General features: G+C 40.9%; 1 protein-coding gene across 3 annotated transcripts in view; it reads right to left on the bottom strand.

Moving 5' to 3' along the window:
* The window catches only part of PAIP2B (poly(A) binding protein interacting protein 2B), a 40,438-nt gene that overhangs the window by 7,337 nt on the left and 12,310 nt on the right, over positions 1 to 20,791 (bottom strand). The window contains exons 1-4 of one of the 3 annotated variants that reach the window (XM_045979250.1): positions 7,639 to 7,738; positions 5,885 to 5,951; positions 5,292 to 5,468; positions 4,312 to 4,395 (exon numbers count right to left, since the gene is read on the bottom strand). In XM_045979250.1, the coding sequence (XP_045835206.1) occupies positions 4,339 to 4,395; positions 5,292 to 5,468; positions 5,885 to 5,951; positions 7,639 to 7,712 (375 nt within the window). In that variant the 5' untranslated portion in view covers positions 7,713 to 7,738 and the 3' untranslated portion in view covers positions 4,312 to 4,338. Of the gene's footprint in view, positions 1 to 2,684; positions 4,396 to 5,291; positions 5,469 to 5,884; positions 5,952 to 7,638; positions 7,788 to 20,791 lie in introns of those variants that run through there. The other 2 variants (XM_045979248.1, XM_045979251.1) reach the window with 2 other exon arrangements.

The following is a 20,791-nucleotide window of genomic DNA, read 5'->3' as shown; positions in this document are numbered from 1 at the left end:
AACATTTCCGAAGGCTCAATCAATAGGGCGGGATTATCACTTAGCATCAAGTTATAGGGTGAAAACACTGTACTATTTTCTAGTAAATAACTTAGAGTTTCCCAATGCCCACAGGACTGGGTCAATCTCGCCACTCATTTCCCAAATGAATGCATTATTCCAGGGGAGAGGGGCTGGGGATACAGAGTCTTCCCCAACAGGTGGCCATGCCCAATTCTTGGTTGAATTTGTGAGGTGTTTGCTCTTTCCCATACCTAAACATTGTCTAAACCAAGAACCATTATTAACCTGTGATACTGGGACCCTTATCGAAGCTCATCTCTCCTCTCCAATCACAGCAGGGTCGATTGCTGGGCACCCGAGGTTTCGACGTGGGGTCTGCAACAGCACTAACACGAGAGGATTCAGCCGACGGTTTCCTTCAGCTCCTTCGCACAACTTTCCTGACATCTAGAATTGCTAGAGTATTGTAATGACCTCCTTACTCCCTAGCCTCCCCCAAATCAAGACAAAACTGACGGTAGGACAATACACAATTAAAAAAATCCTGCTTAGTATTTCCCTAAAAATATTTTTAAAGCCATAGTTAGTGTTATAACCTTAATTAAAGAGATTCCAGCTGTTTTGACTTTGAAAACTGAAGTCCTGCCTCTCCCTTAACAATCTGTCTTGGTTTGACCACACGTGACCCCAAAAGTCCACAGCTGCAGTCAGAAATGCGTAGGGCCCCACAGCTGCAGGTGCTCAGGCCTGGGCTGTAGCTGTCAAGTTTTCTCCTGCGGTTCAAAGACCTGGAGAAGCTGAAAAGGCCTTTCCTTGACTTTTTTTTTTTTTTCTCTTGAAAAGTAAGAGATAAAATAATTTGCATCTTGGAGTTTTAGAGTCCAACAATCACAAAACTCAGAAACCAGTCACTGAGAAACTCTACCCTGGGCCCAGCCAGAATTGGCACTTACAGAGAACACACACACTATTGCTATACACATTCTCAAACTTCCAGTTTGCCAACCGAACAAGTTTAAACAGAGTGGTGGCTCAAATTCAACATCAAAATAACCACTTATAAATACCTGTCTCGCCCTTAAAGGGTCAAGGTGCCCAGAGGGCATGTACCCAGATTGGTTTCTACGGAAGAAAGGTCGGAGACAGGGGCCCCCAGTCTTTCCTCAGCGAAGGTCCAACAAGACCTCCCGCTTTTTCTTTTTCTTTAAATATTTTATTTATTTGACAGAGAGAAATCACAACTGGGCAGAGAGGCAGGCAGAGAGAGAGGAGGAAGCAGGCTCCCCGCGGAGCAGAGAGCCTGACGTGGGGCTCGATCCCAGGACCCTGGGACCACGACCTGAGCCGAAGGCAGAGGCTTTAACCCACTGAGCCACCCAGGCGCCCCTCCCCGCTTTTTCTAATGAGGAGCTGGCAAACTCTCTAGCTGAGCCTATGATCTGGGTAACAACTGTGCTCCCGCTTCACAACACACAAAGAATGGAGAAAACAGCTGGGCTACAGAGAGAAACTGTCTGCAGCGCAAGCCGACTGGCTAAGAAAAGAGTCGTGCTGCTAGCTGCTTCCTGCTCCTAGAGCCAGCAGACTCTCAGGTCTGAATGGGACTGGAAGGTCCAGCCCTCAGGTTCTGCTGCTCATCTGGCAGGAAGTTCTCTTATTCCGGACGAAATCAGCCTGGTGAAACCCCAGACTGATATCCAAAATGGAACTCCAAAGCAGACAGACAAGCCCTTTGCACTGTACCCAACATCTCAGCCGATCCTGGTCAGGAGAGCAAGCCTTCTTCAAGATGAAGAAACGGCTCCATCCAGATCCCTATAGGATTCTCCAGACTGGGAGCCACACTACAATCATTTGTATCTTTCTGACGGAGATGCCCACGTTCTAGAAAATGACTCTTTCTGCAGTCTCAATATATTCCCTGCGCAACCTTCAGGACTCTGAGCTCGGACAAGCTAACAGGAGGAGGAAACAGAGCCCCTGGGACAGACAGACCTCTTTATTCCTGCACTTCCAAGACTCTCTCCCTATTAGAGGTGATGACCCCAGTGCCTGGGTGGCTCAGCTCGTTAAGCGTCTGCCTTCGGCTCAGGTCATGAACCCAGAGCTCTGGGATCGAGCCCCGCACTGGGCTCCCTGCTCCGCGGGAAGCCTGCTTCTCTCTCTCCCACTGCCCTTGCTTGTGTTCCCTCTCTCGCTGTGTCTTTGTCAAATAAATAAATAAATAAATCTTTAAGAAAGCAGAAGGTGCAATAAACTAGTTTCTTTATTCATAGTCCTCCCTGGAAACGAGTTAAATGTTCCATTCCCTTGAGGTAGAGGCTTTGGGAATTAATGTGCACACCTAGCAATAGGAGCTCCTTAAGCTACTCTCCTCTGACATGTGTCCTAACAGGGAAGGCCATTCTTTAAACGATGCCATCCTATAGACTTCAAATGAGAAAGAGATGTGGGTTCTTATTTTAAATCTGACATTAGCCTGTGGCTGTTCAAAAAGTCAACGAGGGAGTACCTAAGAAAAGGGAGAGGGGCACCTGGGTGGCTCAGTGGATTAAGCGGCTGCCTTCGGCTCAGGTCATGATCTCAGGGTCCTGGGATCGAGCCCCGCATCGGGCTCTCTGCTCCGCGGGGAGCCTGCTTCCTCCTCTCTCTCTGCCTGCCTCTCTGCCTACTTGTGATCTCTCTCTCTGTCAAATAAATAAATAAAATCTTAAAAAAAAAAAAAAGAAAGAAAAGGGAGAAATTCCTAAGCTTTCTAGACACCGGTCCTTTCCTTCCAACCTCTGTCCCATATCCACATACTGAATTTACTCAGACTTTATTTCATTACATGGTCTTTTCCTGATAGCCTGACACAACACAGCAGCAGTCATACAGAAGCCACTGTCCCCCTCAGGCCTCTGCAAACCCCCATCCTAGGAGAACAGCCAGGACTATACATGGTCTCCTTTAGACCTGACTCTGCCACATATATTCTTATCACACAAAGGCACCTTCTGGTCCCCAGTTTAATCCCTTATGAGTATCAGCTGATTTACAGTCAGGAAAAACAAAAGGAATATACCCAAAGAGCTCAACCTAGAAAACCCGTAGAGCTGGGTATATGGCAACAGCAAATTTTTATAATTACTGAAACTGTCCCAGTGGGTCACATGGTCACATGGTCAAGCAGGACTCACTCTCCCAGGCTTTTTTTGAGTTCTTTTGCAGAAATCTGTAAGGTGGGGAGAAGCATCCAAATTATAAACTGAGCTTCTTGCTGGTGTCCTGAAAAATATGTTTACTTGGGAAAAATCACTGGGAATAATTTACTAAGGGAAGATACCAGGAGGACCAAGTCTTCATGGAGCTGGCAAAAAAAATTGCCAAAATACTCTTAAGACACAATTAATAGGATTCAGGGTTGGCTACTTCAGAGTGAAGCTGATGGCCAGCACAGCATGCCTCTCCTTCCCCTTTGGTAACAATATCTCTTCTCAAAAACAGAACAGGGTTGGGATGGAAAGGAGACAGGGGACTAGATGCCATGAGGGATAAAGTGACAAACCCACCCTAGAGCTCTTTGACCTCACAAATAATGAATAATGACTTTGATGGTGGCTGTAAGCAGAGACTTAAGAACAGGCCAGCAGTGACAGAGTGACCCCCATGGCAATCACTGTCACAGCCCACCAATGCTGGTTTGTAACTTTCATGAACCGTCAGAAGTGTAACCAGAAACCAGTCTTTGAAGTCTGGGTTTTCTTGAATGGGGTTCCAGGCAAGGACACGCCGGCTTGGCAGGCCATGGTAATCTGCTTCATCACGGGAAAGCCCTCGGGGTCAGGGGAGCTGGGCTGCGAACCCTAATTTGCAACACCTCCTTCTTCCACTCGTACCTCTTCTCATCCAGCTTAGCAGACTCAGTAAGTAATTCTCCAGGCAATGAACATTGCCCTCAGTAAGTGTACAGTAGGGTGAGAAGGGCATTCTTAAACACCCATATTTTCTTGATCAGCTTATTTTGTTTAAACACACACAGCAGAACATTCCTGATGAAGGGAAAAAAAGACTGCGATTTTCTTAACTCAAAAAGCTAATAACAATAATAATGATAGGAAACTGCTCCAAACCAAAGTCAGTAGAACAAAAGAGAAATACTCAGAGACTCAGAGGCTTATAGAGTAAGACTGAGCACATTAGTTACTCCAGTCACAGTGTCAAGTTAAACCACTATCCCCCTTCCCCACTGTGCACCCCTCGCCCGCCCCACCCCCTTCTTCCACTCTGCCTCTTTGTGCAGCGCTAACCCACGGTGTGGGGACATACAAGTTCTCCTCAAAGCTTTCTGTCAGCTCAGTACTTCACTCCTGGAATAAATTCCTTGGCATCCGGGTTCAGATTACTTTTGCTCTGAAAGAAGAACCAAGAGATAATAAATCCCACTTTAAAAGCTGTTTACTCCTTGCTTCCATTATTACCAGCACCTTCCTCTCACCCACCAAGAGGGAAAAAAGCTCTGGTTGCTATTGCCAGGCTTCTCTCAGTGGCTCCTGACGTACTAAGCCTTGACCAACCTCATTTTCTCCTTCCTGCTCTAGACTCCTGTTTGCCTCATGATGCTTTCATTAGAGGCCTGAAAGTCTGACTCCAAAAAGAATTTTTTAGTTCACTGAGTACCTTAACGCGCTGAGAATCTGAGTATTCCGCCAAAGCAGTTTGGTGGCCACAGTCCCTTTATTTCCCACCTCGCTGTATTCTCTTTGGGTCATCAACCCTCTAGTGAATGTCCAAAACCTGAGCAAACCGCAGGGCACAGTCATCTGGAACGTGAGTTCTGTGAGAACTAAGTCACTCACAGAGTTCTGACTTTAAGTAAACACGAAAGGCAGGAAATTGGTTTATCCAGTCTTCTAATTTTAAGTGGAAGATGGCCTCTTAGGAGAATGCTCCTTCCAAAACTGCACCATTCAAAACTATAAATACAGATTTGAGGAACAGTAAAAGGAAAGAACAGCAGCAAGTGATCATTTGAAACCAGACCTCTTCTGTGTTCAAATTCTTATCCTTGATCCCAATTCTACTTTGAAAGGCCCACTGTGGGAAATGAAAGCTGGTGATGCTGCCCCATTGCAATGCGTGGTGCAAGGCGTCTTCCATGCACGCTCTTATCAAAGCCCATGGGATGATGGGTGAAGAAACAAGGGCCAGAGACTTGCCCAAAGTAAGGGGGCCAGAAAGGAAGTCTGTCACTCCGAATCCCATATTCTTTTCACTATGTCTCAAGTGCAACTACGTATATCTCTTACCAAAATATCTTCAGAATCATGACCATCACCGACGGACAGTCCATTTAACTGCTGCTGCAACTGTCCCATGGCCTGAGGCAGGTCCCGTGAGGGAATGAACCACTCTTGGTCTTCTTCATCCAGCATCTCCTGGAAGCAGCGGTCTAAGAAGTCTTGCTCCTGCAGTTCCTCCTCCACCTAGCAAGCAAAGGCGAGGAGCTCACACTTACTGTCCCAGTATGACTTGCCCCTTCCAGTTTCCTACCTCTTTCTTTCAGAGATTATTAGTCTGAGGTTCAGAATAATGTTGTCTACTAAGAGTTAAGATGCTTCAAATGACTGGCTAGAGATAATACAAATTTAAGATTTTTCAACCAAATTCCATCCACAAAAAGACTAAGGAAACAGTCCGTCAGAAGAGCAGGAAGTCTAGGCCTTCACATCTCTTCCAACATCTCTATGTGACAAAGACACGTTCCATCCAGATGGCACTTACAGAAAATCATTTTAAAGCTTAAGATTCTTTTCTCAATCTTGTTCAGAAGCCACACTTCTTAAATTTCTCATTTTGCAAGTATGAAAAAGGCACAGGAATTACAGAACTAGACTGCTACCTGGAGAGTGGAGATTAAATCAAAATCAACTCTCAGCTTCTGGCCCTCTTTTCTGGTAATGAGGCCCCTAAAGGAAAAAAATACTTTCAGAACCTAAGAAAGATATAAAGAACACTTTTTGGCAAACCAGCAGAAAATGATGTCATCAATGTAGGTATCCTTCCAAAACAAGGAAAAATATGAATATTTAAACAGCTCTGTGTTACTTAAAGATTGCCCTAAACTAGAGCACTATGATCTAGGATATTATACACTTCTTTGCAGACATCATTAACTCTTCCTAAAGAGAACGGTCCAGGCTGCAGATTAAGTGTGGTTTTAACAGGCCCTCGGCTTCACATCTGGCCATCCCTTTCCTACAGGCTAGTGGTGGACAGATTCATAGCTCACTAGCATCACCATGAGAGGGGAAGTCAAGTAAAAATAATCACCCAGGGGAACTCAGTTGTTAAGTGTCTGCCTTTGGCTCAGGTCACGATCCCAGTGTCCTGGAAGCGAGCCCCGCATCGGGCCCCCTGCTTGTTGGGAAGCCTGCTTCTCCCCCTCCCACTTCCCCTGCTTGTGTTCCTTCTCCTCCTGTGTCTCTCTCTGTCAATAAAATAAAGTAAAATCGAAATAATAATAATCATCATCATCACCCAAACTAGCCCCTACACTTATTCATGAATTCAAAAGTCACCAGTAGCACAAGATGTAAAAATAGTCTTCAACATTACAATAAGCCACATTGATCTCAAGCAAATTAGATAGTTAAGAAGTACTTATAGTAACAACCACCACAAAATATTTCCAAGGCATCAGATTTAACATGACTGCTCAAGATCTGCCTTGCCTCTACCCAAGAGCATGACAGTGGGCTCCTCCTTATTAAATCTACCTTGATTCACAGGTACAACCCACAGAAATGGTTACCTGGGCTCAGTGATGTGGCTGCAAGCATGATCTGTGCGCCAGTCACACAAATTATGACACAGTGGGCTTAAGGGGTTGGGGGGGAGCGGAATTGCTGGCCACCCTGCTAAACTTGTTTCCTTGTTCCCAGAGCACCAGGCTGTTCAGTTAAAAGCGCATTTCCTGTCTCCCATGCTGGCAATGGCCACGGAACTATTCATCATGTAATGTCCTCCCTGATGGATGTGAACGCTTGGGCATCACTTGGTTAAAAGGAGATCCCTTCTTTGGCCTTTAGCTCTCCCCCTTTCCCAGTGCCTAGAATTCCAGTTACCCTTCAGTTATTCAGATGATCAATGCCCTGGCAGAGGCAGAGAAACACCACTGGAGAACCATGTGGTTGCCACATCACTGTCTACCTGGAGTGCCCACCTTGAGCTATTAATGTCACAGAGATGCAGGACAATGGATTACTGCTGATTCTTTGTTCAGACTCTCTAGCCTTTCCCCACCTAACACACTTGTCCATCTCAGACGTACATTCTGCCAGTCCCCGCATTCCCACGTGGGGAATGTGGCAGGCTGGCCCGTCTGCACACAGCTGCTGTTCCCCAGGTCTATACCACATCACCATGGCATGAGATTCTCTTGCAACAATGTGATGGAAAAGATCAGTATCTTCCTCCAAAGTACCCTACTCTGATGTCTAACCAGCTAAAGGGGCTTCTTGGTCAGCCCAGATCAGGCCTCCATGCATTCTTAAAGTATTCTCAAGCCATCAGACTCATTTCTTTTGTTACAGATGGATGGTAAAATATAGCTGTTGAGATACATGCGTCTTAGCCCTCCACTTCTTTCTTTACCTGTCTGTTGAAATCTTCTTCGTTCTCCATCCACATGTACTCTGCAAATGGGTTTTCCTTCTCATCGTGCCCATTTAATCCCTGATCTTCTTTGGATTTCACATTAGGTGATGTATTTGCTACACTGGATCCATTCATTATGACAGAACCTAAACAGAACCAAAAGAAAGGATCAAGGAAATGAAAACCTGGAACATCCAGATTCTTCCAGAAGCTTCTGAAGTTCTAAGTTAAAATTCTAACTATAGATGAACAGAAACTATTGGTCTGTAACTGTTAGAAAACCAACCATATTCTGCAGTTATCAACTAAACAGATGTAGAATTCTTATGAGTTAAAAGAAAAAAGAAAGTCCAGGCTCAGTTAGCCATCCTAGGCAAGTGGGAGGAGGAGATCTTTTCAAGTCCATTTTTTGCAGGTTCTAGAACCTAATCAGGGTCACATGGCCTCCTTAATGGTAAGGAATAGGTAGAGGAAATGCACTCTTTTTTTTTTTTTTAAAGACTTTATTTGACATAGAGAGACACAGGAAAAGAGAGAGAGAGAGAACACAAGCAAGGAAGTGGGGGAGGGAGAAGCAGGCATCCTGCCAAGCAGGAAGCCTGATGCGGGGCTGGATCCCAGGACCCTGGGATCATAACCTGAGCCAGAGACACTTAACAACTGAGCCACCCAGATGCCCCGAGGAAATGCATTCTTAATGAACACTGTGAGTGACTGCCCCTTATTCTGATTTTCAAGCTGTTTTTCTATAAAACATTTTTCAAAAAATAATACATGTTCATTGTATTGATAAACAAAAAGAAGAAAATTAAGGTTACCAGAGTGACTCAACTACTCAGAGTTAAATACTAATAATAATGTAATGTATATAACCTTTCTGACTTCCCCTATGTGTATGCAGACACATGGACACACACACACACACACACACACACACACATCCCCCCAAGCATCCATCCTTAAGAGTATGGATGCTCTATCATTTGCTTTTTCTCATTTCTGTGTTAATACCACCATATTGTCTTTTGGAGTATTTCCAATATTTCCATGTTATAAAGAATAGATGAACTTCTCATGTTCATCTTTTTCAATGTTTTCCTTAGGATAATCCTAGAAACTGAACTGCTATATTGGAAACTATGTTTGCTTTTGTTAAGGCTCTTGATTTATTACCACATTGCTATGAGAATTTAAATTCCCACCAGTAGGATATCAGTGCCTATTCCTCTGCACTGAGTATTATTATTATTGTCTGTTAAAACATTGCCAATCTCCTAAGAGAAAAATTGTCGTATATGGTTTATATTTCCATTTCTGTGATTTTTACCAAGAATGAATATTTTGAGATAATACTTACTGGTCATTTGAGTTCTTATCTTGTCATTTTTCTGCTGAAGTATTTTGACCATTTTTCTATCAGGGTATGTATCTTTTCTTTATCTGCTATAAGGACTTTTATTATATTTGTCACAGGGTATGTATCTTTTCTTTATCTGCTATAAGGACTTTTATTATATTCGTCACAATTTTTATTTTTCATAAAAGAACTTACAAATTAAAAATACTATATTTGTTTTGTTTGCTTAATTTTTTTGATGGCAGTTTCTGCTGGCCTTAATTTCTGTCTATATCTTGTGTGAGTGTCTGCCTATCTATTGTCTTTTTAAAGTACATATATACTTTTTAAATTGCTTACCCTTGGCTTCCAAATTCACACTGATATGTTTGCTATCATCTGGAATGTGTCTTTTTTCTGTTCTTGATTTAAATCTTAGCCATTCTTCAAAAATCACTGTAGTCTTTACTCACTGCTTTCCTCCTCTATGTTCCTGTACCTGCGAGCTTGGAGTTCATACTACTTAACTACTCTGTTTCATAATTCAAAATTGTATAATTTTTCTCTTTCCACTTAGATTTTCGACTTGTGAAAAGCAAGATGGAGGTTTATAATCTCAATCTCAATTCCATCTCTTCCTCTCTCCTCCTTGGGGCATCTTTAAGTTTTCTTTAACAATTTTTTTCCTCACTCATTTCCATCTTGGCAACATTCATGAAAAAGTCTTCTTTCTCTGCTTCTGGGTACACTAAAAAATTATTGCTTACTCCCCTTTAAAGTTCTTTCAATTTCCTAACCTGTTACGAACATTAGAAAATCTGATCTTCTTAAAAGACAAGGTAGGGGGAAAAAAAGGACAAGGTAGAATTGTGATGAGTGAAGAATTAGATGAAAAACCAACTCATTGATATTTCAAAAAGAATTTCATTTATTGACAAAACCCATTTAATTCACTACTGGTTTAAATAGGGCATACCTAGTATAAAACATATTGGTTTAACACATTTTAAATAGAGACAAAAGAAATCAATGATTACTCCAAATACTGCTATATAATAATAATTCTATAAGCCTAAAGAAGGTAGGAAACCAGTTCTTTAATTTTACCACCTCCATTTGCAACATAATGATGACAGAAGCAAGCCTGCTCTAAATGCCAGGGCAACTGCATGACTAAGTAGGGTATACCTAAGCCCAGAGACTCTTAAAGGACCTGACCCTTGCTGGGTAGCAGGTTAAACAGAATTATATCTCCAAAGACTGATTTGGCAGTTGGTCACAACCAGCACAGCGATTTCTCCCCATCAGTATGGAAATCACCCAGAGAGAACCAGTATTCAGTTTTCTAGAATATCTGCCTCTGCCTGAAAAATAAATCCTAGTGCACATGACCATAGGGAAAAGAGAAGGCAGACAAACAAAGTATAGAATAACCCGTCTAATTCCAGAGTGAGGTAGAGCGCCAAGAGCAAGCCACAGGATGCTGTCGTTCATGAGAAAGGGAATGGAAATATACCATAATCCCAACATGGGGACGTTACCCAATTTAATGCAAACATTTGGGAGAAGTTGAAAACACTGACATATGGGACTGTTAATACCAGGAAAGTGGTTCTCAGCAGGCTATATACAGTGTTGATGTGCAGTTTATACCATTCTACCTGTGTTTTCTACACAATTGGAAAGCTGAGGTTACCCTAAATAGAAGCAATCCAACAACTTAATTTGTATAATGTTTAACAATTTATTTTTTTAAAGATTTTATTTATTTGTCAAAGACACAAAGAGAGCGCGTGCAAGCAGGGGAAGTGGCAAGCAGAGGGAGAAGCAGGCTTCTTGCTGAGCAAGGAGCCCGATGTCAGACTCAATCCCAGGACCCTGGGAGCATGACCTGAGCAGAAGGCTGATGCTTAACTAAATGAGCCACCCAGTTGTCCCTAGTACTTTCGTATCTATGCTCTGACTTCAGGTACGTAATCTGTCCGACTTCATTCTAAACAAAACAAAACAAAATTAAGCTAGTGCTATATGTAAGACCAAAGAGGGTACCAGATTCAAGGGTTAAGCAACTTGAGTTGCTGGGTTAGCTCAAGAATAACACTGGTTTGTGGGCCCACTGGGTGACAATACACTGGTGTTTAATGTGCCCCTAGACTTTAGTAGTGGGGTGGGAATGGGGAGATTTTGCTGGATAGTGGTAACTCCTAAGTAAGGCATTTGGGGAATGCCTTCCAACTCAGGGAAAACACCAGGTAAGACAGGACCACTGCCCATAACATCCCTGAGTTTCCTGCCTCAAGAGTTTCATGTAACATTTTCTTCCTGTTCCCAGCTCCTCTCTATGTTCACCATCCACTACACCTGCCCTCTAAGTACCTAGCATTTCCCCAACTATCCTATTTTGACATTTGATGTTCATTATTTCACTTGATCTTCACCCACATCAAAGTATATTATGTGTCATCCTAGTGTAGTGGGGCCAAAGAAAATACCCTCAAAGCTTCCAGAGATGGGGGAAATGCCTGGGTACATAAGTAGGATCACAAATCAGAATGGCTGCCATGTTGTCAGCTATGTTATGGAGAGGCTCACGTGACAAGGAATTGAATCCTGTTAACAACCATGTGAGTGAGCTTAATTCATCTTTCCCCAGTCAAGGCTTCAGATGAGACAGCCATCCCAAGTGACAACTTGACTGGAACTTCGTAAAAGGCTCTGAGGTAGAAGCATACCCAGCTAAGCTGCTCCCAGATTCCTGACCCACAAAAACTGTGAGATAATAAATGTTTGCTGTTTTAACCTGCTAAGCTTTGCAGTAAGTTGTCACATGGCAATAAATACAGGCATTCGATAAACAATGACAACTAGTTCCGCCATACAAACCATCAGTTGTCACTTCTTTCCTCTTATCTATCTAGAGAACAGGTGTGCAGTTTGAAGTAGGTCATGGCTTGAGAAGTTCCTCAAGAATTAAACATCAACAACAGATGAAAGAGTTTATATCTGGCGTGCCTCTATATTACACTATGAAATCTGAGAACTCTTTGAAATTTATTGCCCCTCTCTACCTCAGTTTCTCTCTTACTTGGCAAATATCCTGAAAATGAAAAATAAGACTTGTCATTTGGATTAAGATGGGAAAGCATGTAGCTGGCAGAGAGTCAAAATAGGGGTGCTAAGGCCTGCTAGGCATTTATTTGATTTAGCACTTTACAGGGATCAAGAGTTCCTGTCTAAAATATTGGGCTTGAAATAGGGGCCTCAGTTCCCAACTATTAAGAACTTTGGGACTTTTAATGTGCCTAGGACATCTACAATACATGCTTCATCAGTTTAACACTTTGAATACCCACAGCTCTTAAATCTAATGTGCTCATACTAGAAACTAGCTATTCTTTGAACCTGAGATTTTTTTAGAAGCTATAAACCTGGATTGTGCCTATGTTAACAGCTTGACTCTGAAAAATACTTGGTACTTTTGGCTGAATTATCTGGAAAAAGTCTATTGAGCAATTGCTATAAAAACTAGTCTCTACTATTCTGTTTCCTATAGTTTTGTGAACTTAGTTCAGTCTGGTTAATACCATTTTAAAATTAAATATTGTGAATAACAGTTTAAAATGTTATTTTAGCTTAAATACATGGTACTAGATTCTGGTTTGGTCCATTCAGGTCATTAGACGCACTTATTCATTAATATCAGGTGCCTATTTACCCTAGACACTGTACTTGACTGGTGCTTTGACAGCGTAAATAGTCCTTGCCCTGTTGGTATTCACATTCTGTCAGGAAAGAGACAAATAATTAAGGATAATTATGATCCATGTTATAAAAGCCAAAGTAAATCTAGAAAACAATGGGGATGGTGGGAGGGACCTAATCAAGTCTGAGAGTGGGGGGATGGTTAGCAAACGTTTCCGTGAGCAAACAACACTTTTTTTGATACCTAAAGAACATAAGTTAGCTAGCAATAGGGAGAAGAGGGTGTATGGGCCAAGTGTAAGAACCCCAAGATGGGCCACTTTGGCATAAAGATTATTTTGAGATAAAAGCAGCTGAAATGCAGCAGATTCAGGAAAAGCTCTTTACCTCCCCCTCAGTTGCCTAAATTTACATTGGAAAGAAGAGCCTGTACCAGGAAGAGAGCTACTAACAAAGATTCCTCTTTACCTAAGAAATTTTTCTGTATAACAGGGCAACCTTTGTTTCCAAAATATCTCTTCTCCCTATTGTGCTAAAGGTCTTCCTCCCCTTTGCATTCTCAGACTCTTACTCAGGATGTCATATAAGCTTCAAGTCACCCAACTGTCTTTGGAATTTCTTGTCTGTGTGGATTCCCATATATATGAAACTAATTTTAATTTCACCTGTTATCTGCCTCATGTGAATTTAATTCTTAGTCCAGCCAGAAGAACCTTGGACCAAGGAAAATATCTTCCTTCCCAATGAGGAAAACACATGTGGATAGATTCAGAGGCAGGAAGGAACTCTCAGGAAACACAAGAAGGTAGGGATGCATACAGTTGAATGGTCAAAGGAAGATGGAAAGGAAGAGAGATGAAGTTGCTAAGACAGATGGGGCCAGATCATGCAGGACATTAGAGGCTACATGAAAGATTTAAAATTTTATCTTAAAAGCAATAAAAGCCTTCAAAAAGGGTATCCAGCAGCACAGTGATATGATTCGATTTATATTTTGAAACCACTCTGGCTGCCATATGGAAAATGGATTGGAGAGACTGACAGTGGATAATGGGAGCTAATGCACAAATCCAGATGGAAAAATGGTGGCTGGTTAAGACTAAGGTAATGGCAGTAAGAAGAGAGTAGGCAGATTCTGAAACTACTGTAGGTTGTTTTTGGTGATGGATGTGGGGAGACAGAGTGAGGGAAATATCAAGGATAACTTTGGCACAAGCAACTAGATGGATGGTAATGTCATTCACTGAGCTAAGGAATTCTGTGGGAAGGGCAAACTTTTCTTGGGTGGTGATAAGGAGTGGGGGATAAAAGGGGTGATGTGTTCTATTTTGGATATGTTAAATTTGTGAAGCCTCTGAAACACTCAAGTGACTATGTTAAGTAGGTTATCTATATGCATCAAGAATAGGAAAGTTCTGGCTAAATAAAGAAATTTGGAGTGGTTGTTTATATAAATGGTTATAGAAATCATGGGGTTAGAAGATATTACTTAGAGAGAAAGGGCAAAGTAAGATGAGAAGAGGATCCAAGTAAGATGAGAAGAGGATCTGATGCATATGAACATTTTCAAAAGTCAGGTAGAAAAGGAGGAGAATACAGAAAAGGAAAGTGAGAAGAAGCAATAGAGTTAAGAAGGAAACCAGAAGAAGAGTATGGTATCAAAGGAATCAAGGGAAGATAGAACTCCATATAATGAGTTGAATGGTAGCTCCCCAAAAGATATGTCCACATCCGAATCCCTAGAACCTGTGAGGCCACCTTATTTGAAAGAGGGTCTTTGTAGATGTGGCTAAATAAAGAACACTGAGATAAGTACATCATCCTGGATTATCCCAGTAGGCCCTAAATCCAATGACAAGTGTCCTTAAAGAAAAGCAGAGAAGAGAAGGAGGCAATATGACCATGGAGGTGGAGATTGGAGTGATGTGGCCACAAGTTAAGGAATGCCTACAGCCACCAGAAGCTAAAGAAGCAAAGAACAGATTTTCCCTCTCCTAAAGCCTCCAGAGGGAGTACAGTCTGGATGACACCTGTATTTTTTTACTCCTGGCCTCCAGAACTGCAAGAGAATGCATTTATGTTGGTTTAAACTACCGGTTTGCAGTAATTTGTTGAAACAACCATAGGAAACTAATAAATCCAGTAATGTGAGTGTTTCGAAGGCTTCTGAAAGGTCAAGAGGAAGGTGAGGAACATCCATACAATTTAGGACCCTGGAAATCTCTGATAACCTTAATGAGAGCAGTTTCCATGAACAGAAATAAGGAAGAAAGCCAAATGGAGGGCGTGTGAGTTGTATGTGACAGGAAATATTTGATAACTCCTTCAAGGAGTCTAGCTGCTGAGGAAAGGGAAAGAAATGGACAGAAACTAGGGGGTGAGAGATCCCTGGAAACTATTTTCAATGACTAGGGAGTCTAGAGATTGTTTAAATGTTCATAGAAATGGTTTAGTGGAGAGGGAGAAGCTACAGAAACTGGAGAAAGAAGGAATGACTGATTGTGTAGGCCAGGAAGGTATACTTAACTGTTCATTTTTTGAATAGTTAATACATTCCCTGATTCAAAATCTAAATGCCAGGGATTCTTAATTAGTAATAGATAGTTACAAGATGAGCATGTAGACAGAGCTGAGAGAAGAAAAGCATCAGGAAAGAGATTTTATCCATCACAAAGGCATATGAAACATCCTTACTCCATGGCAGGATATTTTACTTCCCTGGTGGCAAGAATGCTTAGGCCCTTGTTGGGGAGGAAAAAATTTTTTTTACCTATCAAGGTTCTTCTAACTGGTCTAAGAATCAAACTGATATGAGACAGATTAGTAGGAGAAAATAAAAAATTTAATATATATACCTCTTGTAGATATGGAAGAGACCCAGGAAAACTCAGTAACTCACCAAAATGCCTAAAGGCGTCGCCTTAAATACCACCTCCAGCTAAAGACAAAAGAAAATGTTGGCGGTGGAAAGTCAGTTATGGAATTCTACAAGAAAAGCACAGTAAACAGGGATAAGGTTGTTATACAGATTTAAGTCCATCCCTTCTCCACTAATAATAGTTCCTAGAGATTTAGAGTTATCCCCCTTCTTCCTGGTACTAAGGGAAACTACAACAAATAGAGATTTCCCTTATAAAAGTAAATGTCTCTACTCAGTTTTCAGAGCTTCTTTTGGATCTGCAGTTTCTTAAAAATAAACAGCTTGAAATAACTAAGATGCCAAAGGGCTATCTTGGGGTGACTAAATTTGCTCCCTTTCATTCCCCAAGTATAAGTCTCCCTACTTGCACAGTTGATGGATAAACCTACCAAACTCCAACTTTCTGGGTTTCTTTTTCTAATTTTTTGCAGGGTTGTGAGTGCATGTGAGTATGTGTATTTTATTTTAAAGATACATAAACAGTACAAGAAATAGTTTCATAAAGCCTTTTAAATTCACGTAGAACATATTTTTGAATACCATGTTATACTTTGCACTAAAATAGTTTCTCTGTTTCCTTGTTCAACAAAGCCTTCTTCTACTAAGTAAATAAACCCATCGGTTTCCCCCCATTATTTGGTGGATGATCCAGGTGGAAAGAAGCAGGATGAGTAGTTGAGCTTTGTGGGGGGAGTGAGGTGGGAAGAACATGTAGAATATGTACATGGTGGTTAAAAAACAGGTTCCAAGTCAACCTCTAATTAGAATGATCTTGTCCCTTCTATTTCCAATTCATTGTTCTTGGAGAAGCTGCACAAACTTTAACAAAAAATAAGTAAGTAGTCACCTTGCTAAGCTTTCCTATGCTGACCTCAGTACATAAATGCTCCAATAGTTATCTCCCCTTTGATGCAAGAAAACGGCTTACAAATAGAATGTCAATGTGCCTGTTAAGCATGCAGAAAACTTAACCTGCAATTAGAAGCTGACAAGATGCTTTCAAAAGCTTATTAGCATACTTAAACAGGATTAAGAATGCAGTCAGCAAATATCCAGAAGGCATATTCTTATTCAGTAGTTCTCAATCTCTGTTCTTTTTCAGTAGTTCTCAATCTCTCTAGAATTCAGTATCTCTAGAACTACTGAATTCTATCCAGTAGTTCTCAATCTCTAGTCTGAACATTAGACTCACCTGGAAGCTTTTCTGCATCATACGTTTCAGACATTACAATTTGTTAGGTCCAAGCAAACACCCAACATTTGTATTTTTGCCTGTTAACTGCCATAGGTTATTACAAGTATAGAAAGACTAAAGACTAAGAATAATTCCTCCAATAAAGTTGCAAATTCTATATGGAATAATCCAAATCCCAATACCCTAATTCCTACATCAGCAGCTCCCAAATTAGTGAATGCTCTTCAAAAAAACAAACGAAGAGCCCCAAAACACAGTCAAGTGAATTCATTTCTCTGAGAAGACCCATTTTTTAACTACCAAGCATTTCCCTAATCAATTAATTGCCTTTATTATTCATTTATTACATTTTTAATCTGGCACCTATTAATGACCCACTAACTTCTAGAAACAATGCCTCAAGGATGCCTGTGATATTATCCTACTAGAAATGTATGAAACAGATATAAAATGCACTCCATAAAACATTTAAACTCACTTCTAAGGTAGAATCAACAGACTTGCCTACCTACTTGCCTACATCAGTGGTAAGCTCTCTGTACCCCAGAGGTCTACCCTCAAGTTCTCCTTCCCCGGGTAAAGGCCATCAATTTTCTTCCCAGAATAACATCAAATGGTGGTCATCACAGGGACGCTGACTTCTCCATAACCAGCTCCAGAGGGATATATGCTATTAATAGCAGAAACAATGCAAACTGAAGACTTTAGCAGATTACGCTAATTGAAAACATTATTATGGGCAAATTATTACAAATGAAATAGGTGTAACTTTTCCCAATCACAAAATAAAGGACTTTATTTATTTATTTTATTTATTTATTTGACAGACAGAGATCACAAGTAGGCAGAGAGGCAGGCAGAGAGAGAGGAGGAAGCAGGCTCCCTGCTGAGCAGAGAGCTCCAAGCGGGGCTCGATCCCAGGACCCTGGGATCATGATCTGAGCTGAAGGCTGAGGCTTTAACCCACTGAGCCACCCAGGCGCCCCCAAGATAAAGGACTTTAAATGTCTTAGACTAATCTGATGCCACTTTTACTTGACTTTTAACTGCATAGTAATACAGACATGCCACTGTAGAAACCTGAATACAATCTCTGCCTACAGTCTCTCCGTACCTCCACCATTTCACATTTGATTATACCTATACTTGAGTGATTATTATTCATCTGTTTTGAGACCAATCTATTTATAACCTCAGAAGTTTCTTGAGGGCAAGAATCATCAAGTCTTTACAGCTTTTAGCATGCTGTGTGCCCACCAGTTCCTCAATACATAATTTGTTGACTAAGTGCCATTTTCAGAGTGCTGTATTCTAAATCTCATTTCCTAGGAAGGGCTACCTTAGGAGAAGCCCTTAGGCACTATGATCCATGGTTGAGCATTCTTCCTTGAGTGTTACAGATATTCCCCATAGCCAGTGACAACATAACTCAGGAATCTGTTTTTGACAGGTTAAATTACTCCTGAGGTGGAAAAAATTCTTATTTCTATTCTAGGAAGTATTTTTATACGTTCTTGTTTACTATTTTAGCATTTAGTAACACCAGGTGGCTATAATAGTCTCCTCATGAGTAGGCATAAAAGCTTGCCACAGTGCAATTATCTAAACTGGAAGAAATCCATATCATGGATTCTCAATAGGTATCACCAAAAGGGACCACGTGCTCATTTAATCTGATATATTTTTGGAAAAAAGGATTGTCTGCCCCAGCAAAGTGGGAAGAAAGGAGCCAACCACTCTAAATACATATGTAATGAGATTAAGAAAACTGTCTTTACTACAAGACTTTTCAGGAATGGTATCATTTTGGGTGAGGAAAGTCCTTGAAAATTAATTTGGGGTAGAAGGAGAGTCCTTGAAGGACCAGAGTAAGAGAATTGCTCCACAGGAGAGAGGGGAATGTTTCCCTAGGGGGACTAAGGGGGACACAGTGCTGGAACACAACAAAGAAGAAAAAAATGAGTCAAGAGTGGTACATTTCAGAGAGTGGGAGGCCTTACCCTGCATAATGTGGTCTCCACTCTAAGACTTTCAATGTTCAGCAAACTTCTAGGGCCATATAAAGCTTAGGAGCTGATGGATTTTTTGGTGTGGGAACAATTGAAGAGGTAGGATTTGATGCCTAAATTACAGAGGCAGAACAGAAGTCAGTTGTGAACTGGGAAAGTACTTGAAAAAAGTTTACCCAGATGTCTAAGGGAGAAAAAGGGCACCATAGGACAATTAAGTTACAAAGAGGAAACAGGTAGTCTACCCAAATACAAGGGGAAAAGATAAGAATAAAATAACAGCTTTTCTAAGTACTTCACTTTCTCTCTTCAATATTCACAAGATTCTATGAGGTAGGTGCTGACATTATCCCTGCTTTTCAAATGGATTCTCCACCATTCAGAAATTTATTAGATACCTTGCCTAAGGGATAATGTAGTAAGAGCCAGAATTGGGGCTTAAGTTTAGGTCTTCTGTTCCTAAAGCTCAGGCTCTTAGCTACTACCTTACCCTCTTATACTTCCCACTTTAGCCCCAGAATGCTTACGATATAAAACTCGAAATTTTCTCAGATATTGCTAATGGAAGTGGGGGAACCAGGCTGAAGAAAAATTCTATTCTACAAAAGGACTAGGTCTTTGGAAGGAAACTATGAACAAGGTCATACCACATGCTGGTGCATTTAAATAAAAATAAATTGTGTTCTCTACCATAAACATACAAAGCTCCATTTAATTTGAAGCTTGCTAGTCCTTTTAGGATGAGGAAGCAGATCCCCAAACATGTATATAATCCCTTATGCACAATTCCAAGCATCTACAAAGCTTTAAAAACTAAAAATTTTCCATATGCTTTATGTCAAAACTCAGATGACATTAAAACTTGAATTGATGTGAAGCTAGATATAGCCTGCATTTATCCCACTTAGCATGAATACTCCCGTTTTGCTCAGAAATACTAATGTGTGTGACTAAGGCTGCTGCAACAGACCATGGGGGCATTACATAACACACACAGAAAGCATCTCTCTAAAAATTGAACAATTCTAAATTCTGAAATTCATATAGGCAAAGGTTTTAGACCTTCTAAAACTTGTATTCCAAAGCATTTTAAAAACAATTTCTCAGAATGATTAGATCAGAGGTACTTGATCTTCAGGATTTCACAGGCCAGTAAATTTTATAACTATTTTGAAGATAACACAGAGTTACAATTTTTAAAAACTAAGTAAGGATGATAAAAAATATCCTATCAACATCGTTTTATAAAAGGATATTTTCATCGATTATAAAAGGATATTTTCAACACCAAAAAACACAGGTAGGCCTCAATTCAATGCAAAAGACAATTCTTTAAATTGAATAAATTTAACTTGATGGAAAACACTCTGTGGTCTTAATTTTTCTTATTTCACCACAGGCTGGGGAAAATTCATGGGAGACCAGCACCGTTTTGGTTAGAGGCATAGAGCCCAGTTGACTACAAAAAAAATTGCTTCAGGAAATGGTCAAGAGTGCAATCCCTGCAGATCTATCCTACGAGAAAGTCTAGGCCGCAACTATATTGTGTTTTAGAAAGCCTGTGTGTTGTCTCTGATGTGCAGCCAAGCTTCAGAATCACTGGTCTGGTCTGTAGGATCTAGTTCCACCTTTCCCCCTCCCCCCGCACCTCCTCAATTCTTTTCTGAGGGAGTAAGCAGAGGAAAACAGAAATGTTTCCAAGTAGGGAGTCTGCCCAACCTATTTTTTATAATACCAGTTATTCCTCCAATAGTCAATGCTGGACCAGCTCGTCAACTTGCAAACTGAGGTTGTTAGCAGAGAACAACAGAAATTAGGTAGTAGACAAGCAAGAAAAGCCTGCTGAAGCAAAACTTCTCTTTGAAAAAGTGTGGGTTCCAGAGTTTCTTTCTCTTTAACTCAAAGATCCTGTATGATGCCTAAATTCAGCACAGGTGTATTTGTCTTTGCTGGAAAAAATAATAATTTAAAAAATATATGTGTGTATG

Source organism: Meles meles, chromosome 15 (assembly GCF_922984935.1).
Source record: "Meles meles chromosome 15, mMelMel3.1 paternal haplotype, whole genome shotgun sequence".
NCBI classification, from domain to species: Eukaryota; Metazoa; Chordata; class Mammalia; order Carnivora; family Mustelidae; genus Meles; species Meles meles.
Note: the sequence above shows the minus strand (reverse complement) of the source record. Positions and strands in the feature narration are given on the sequence as shown.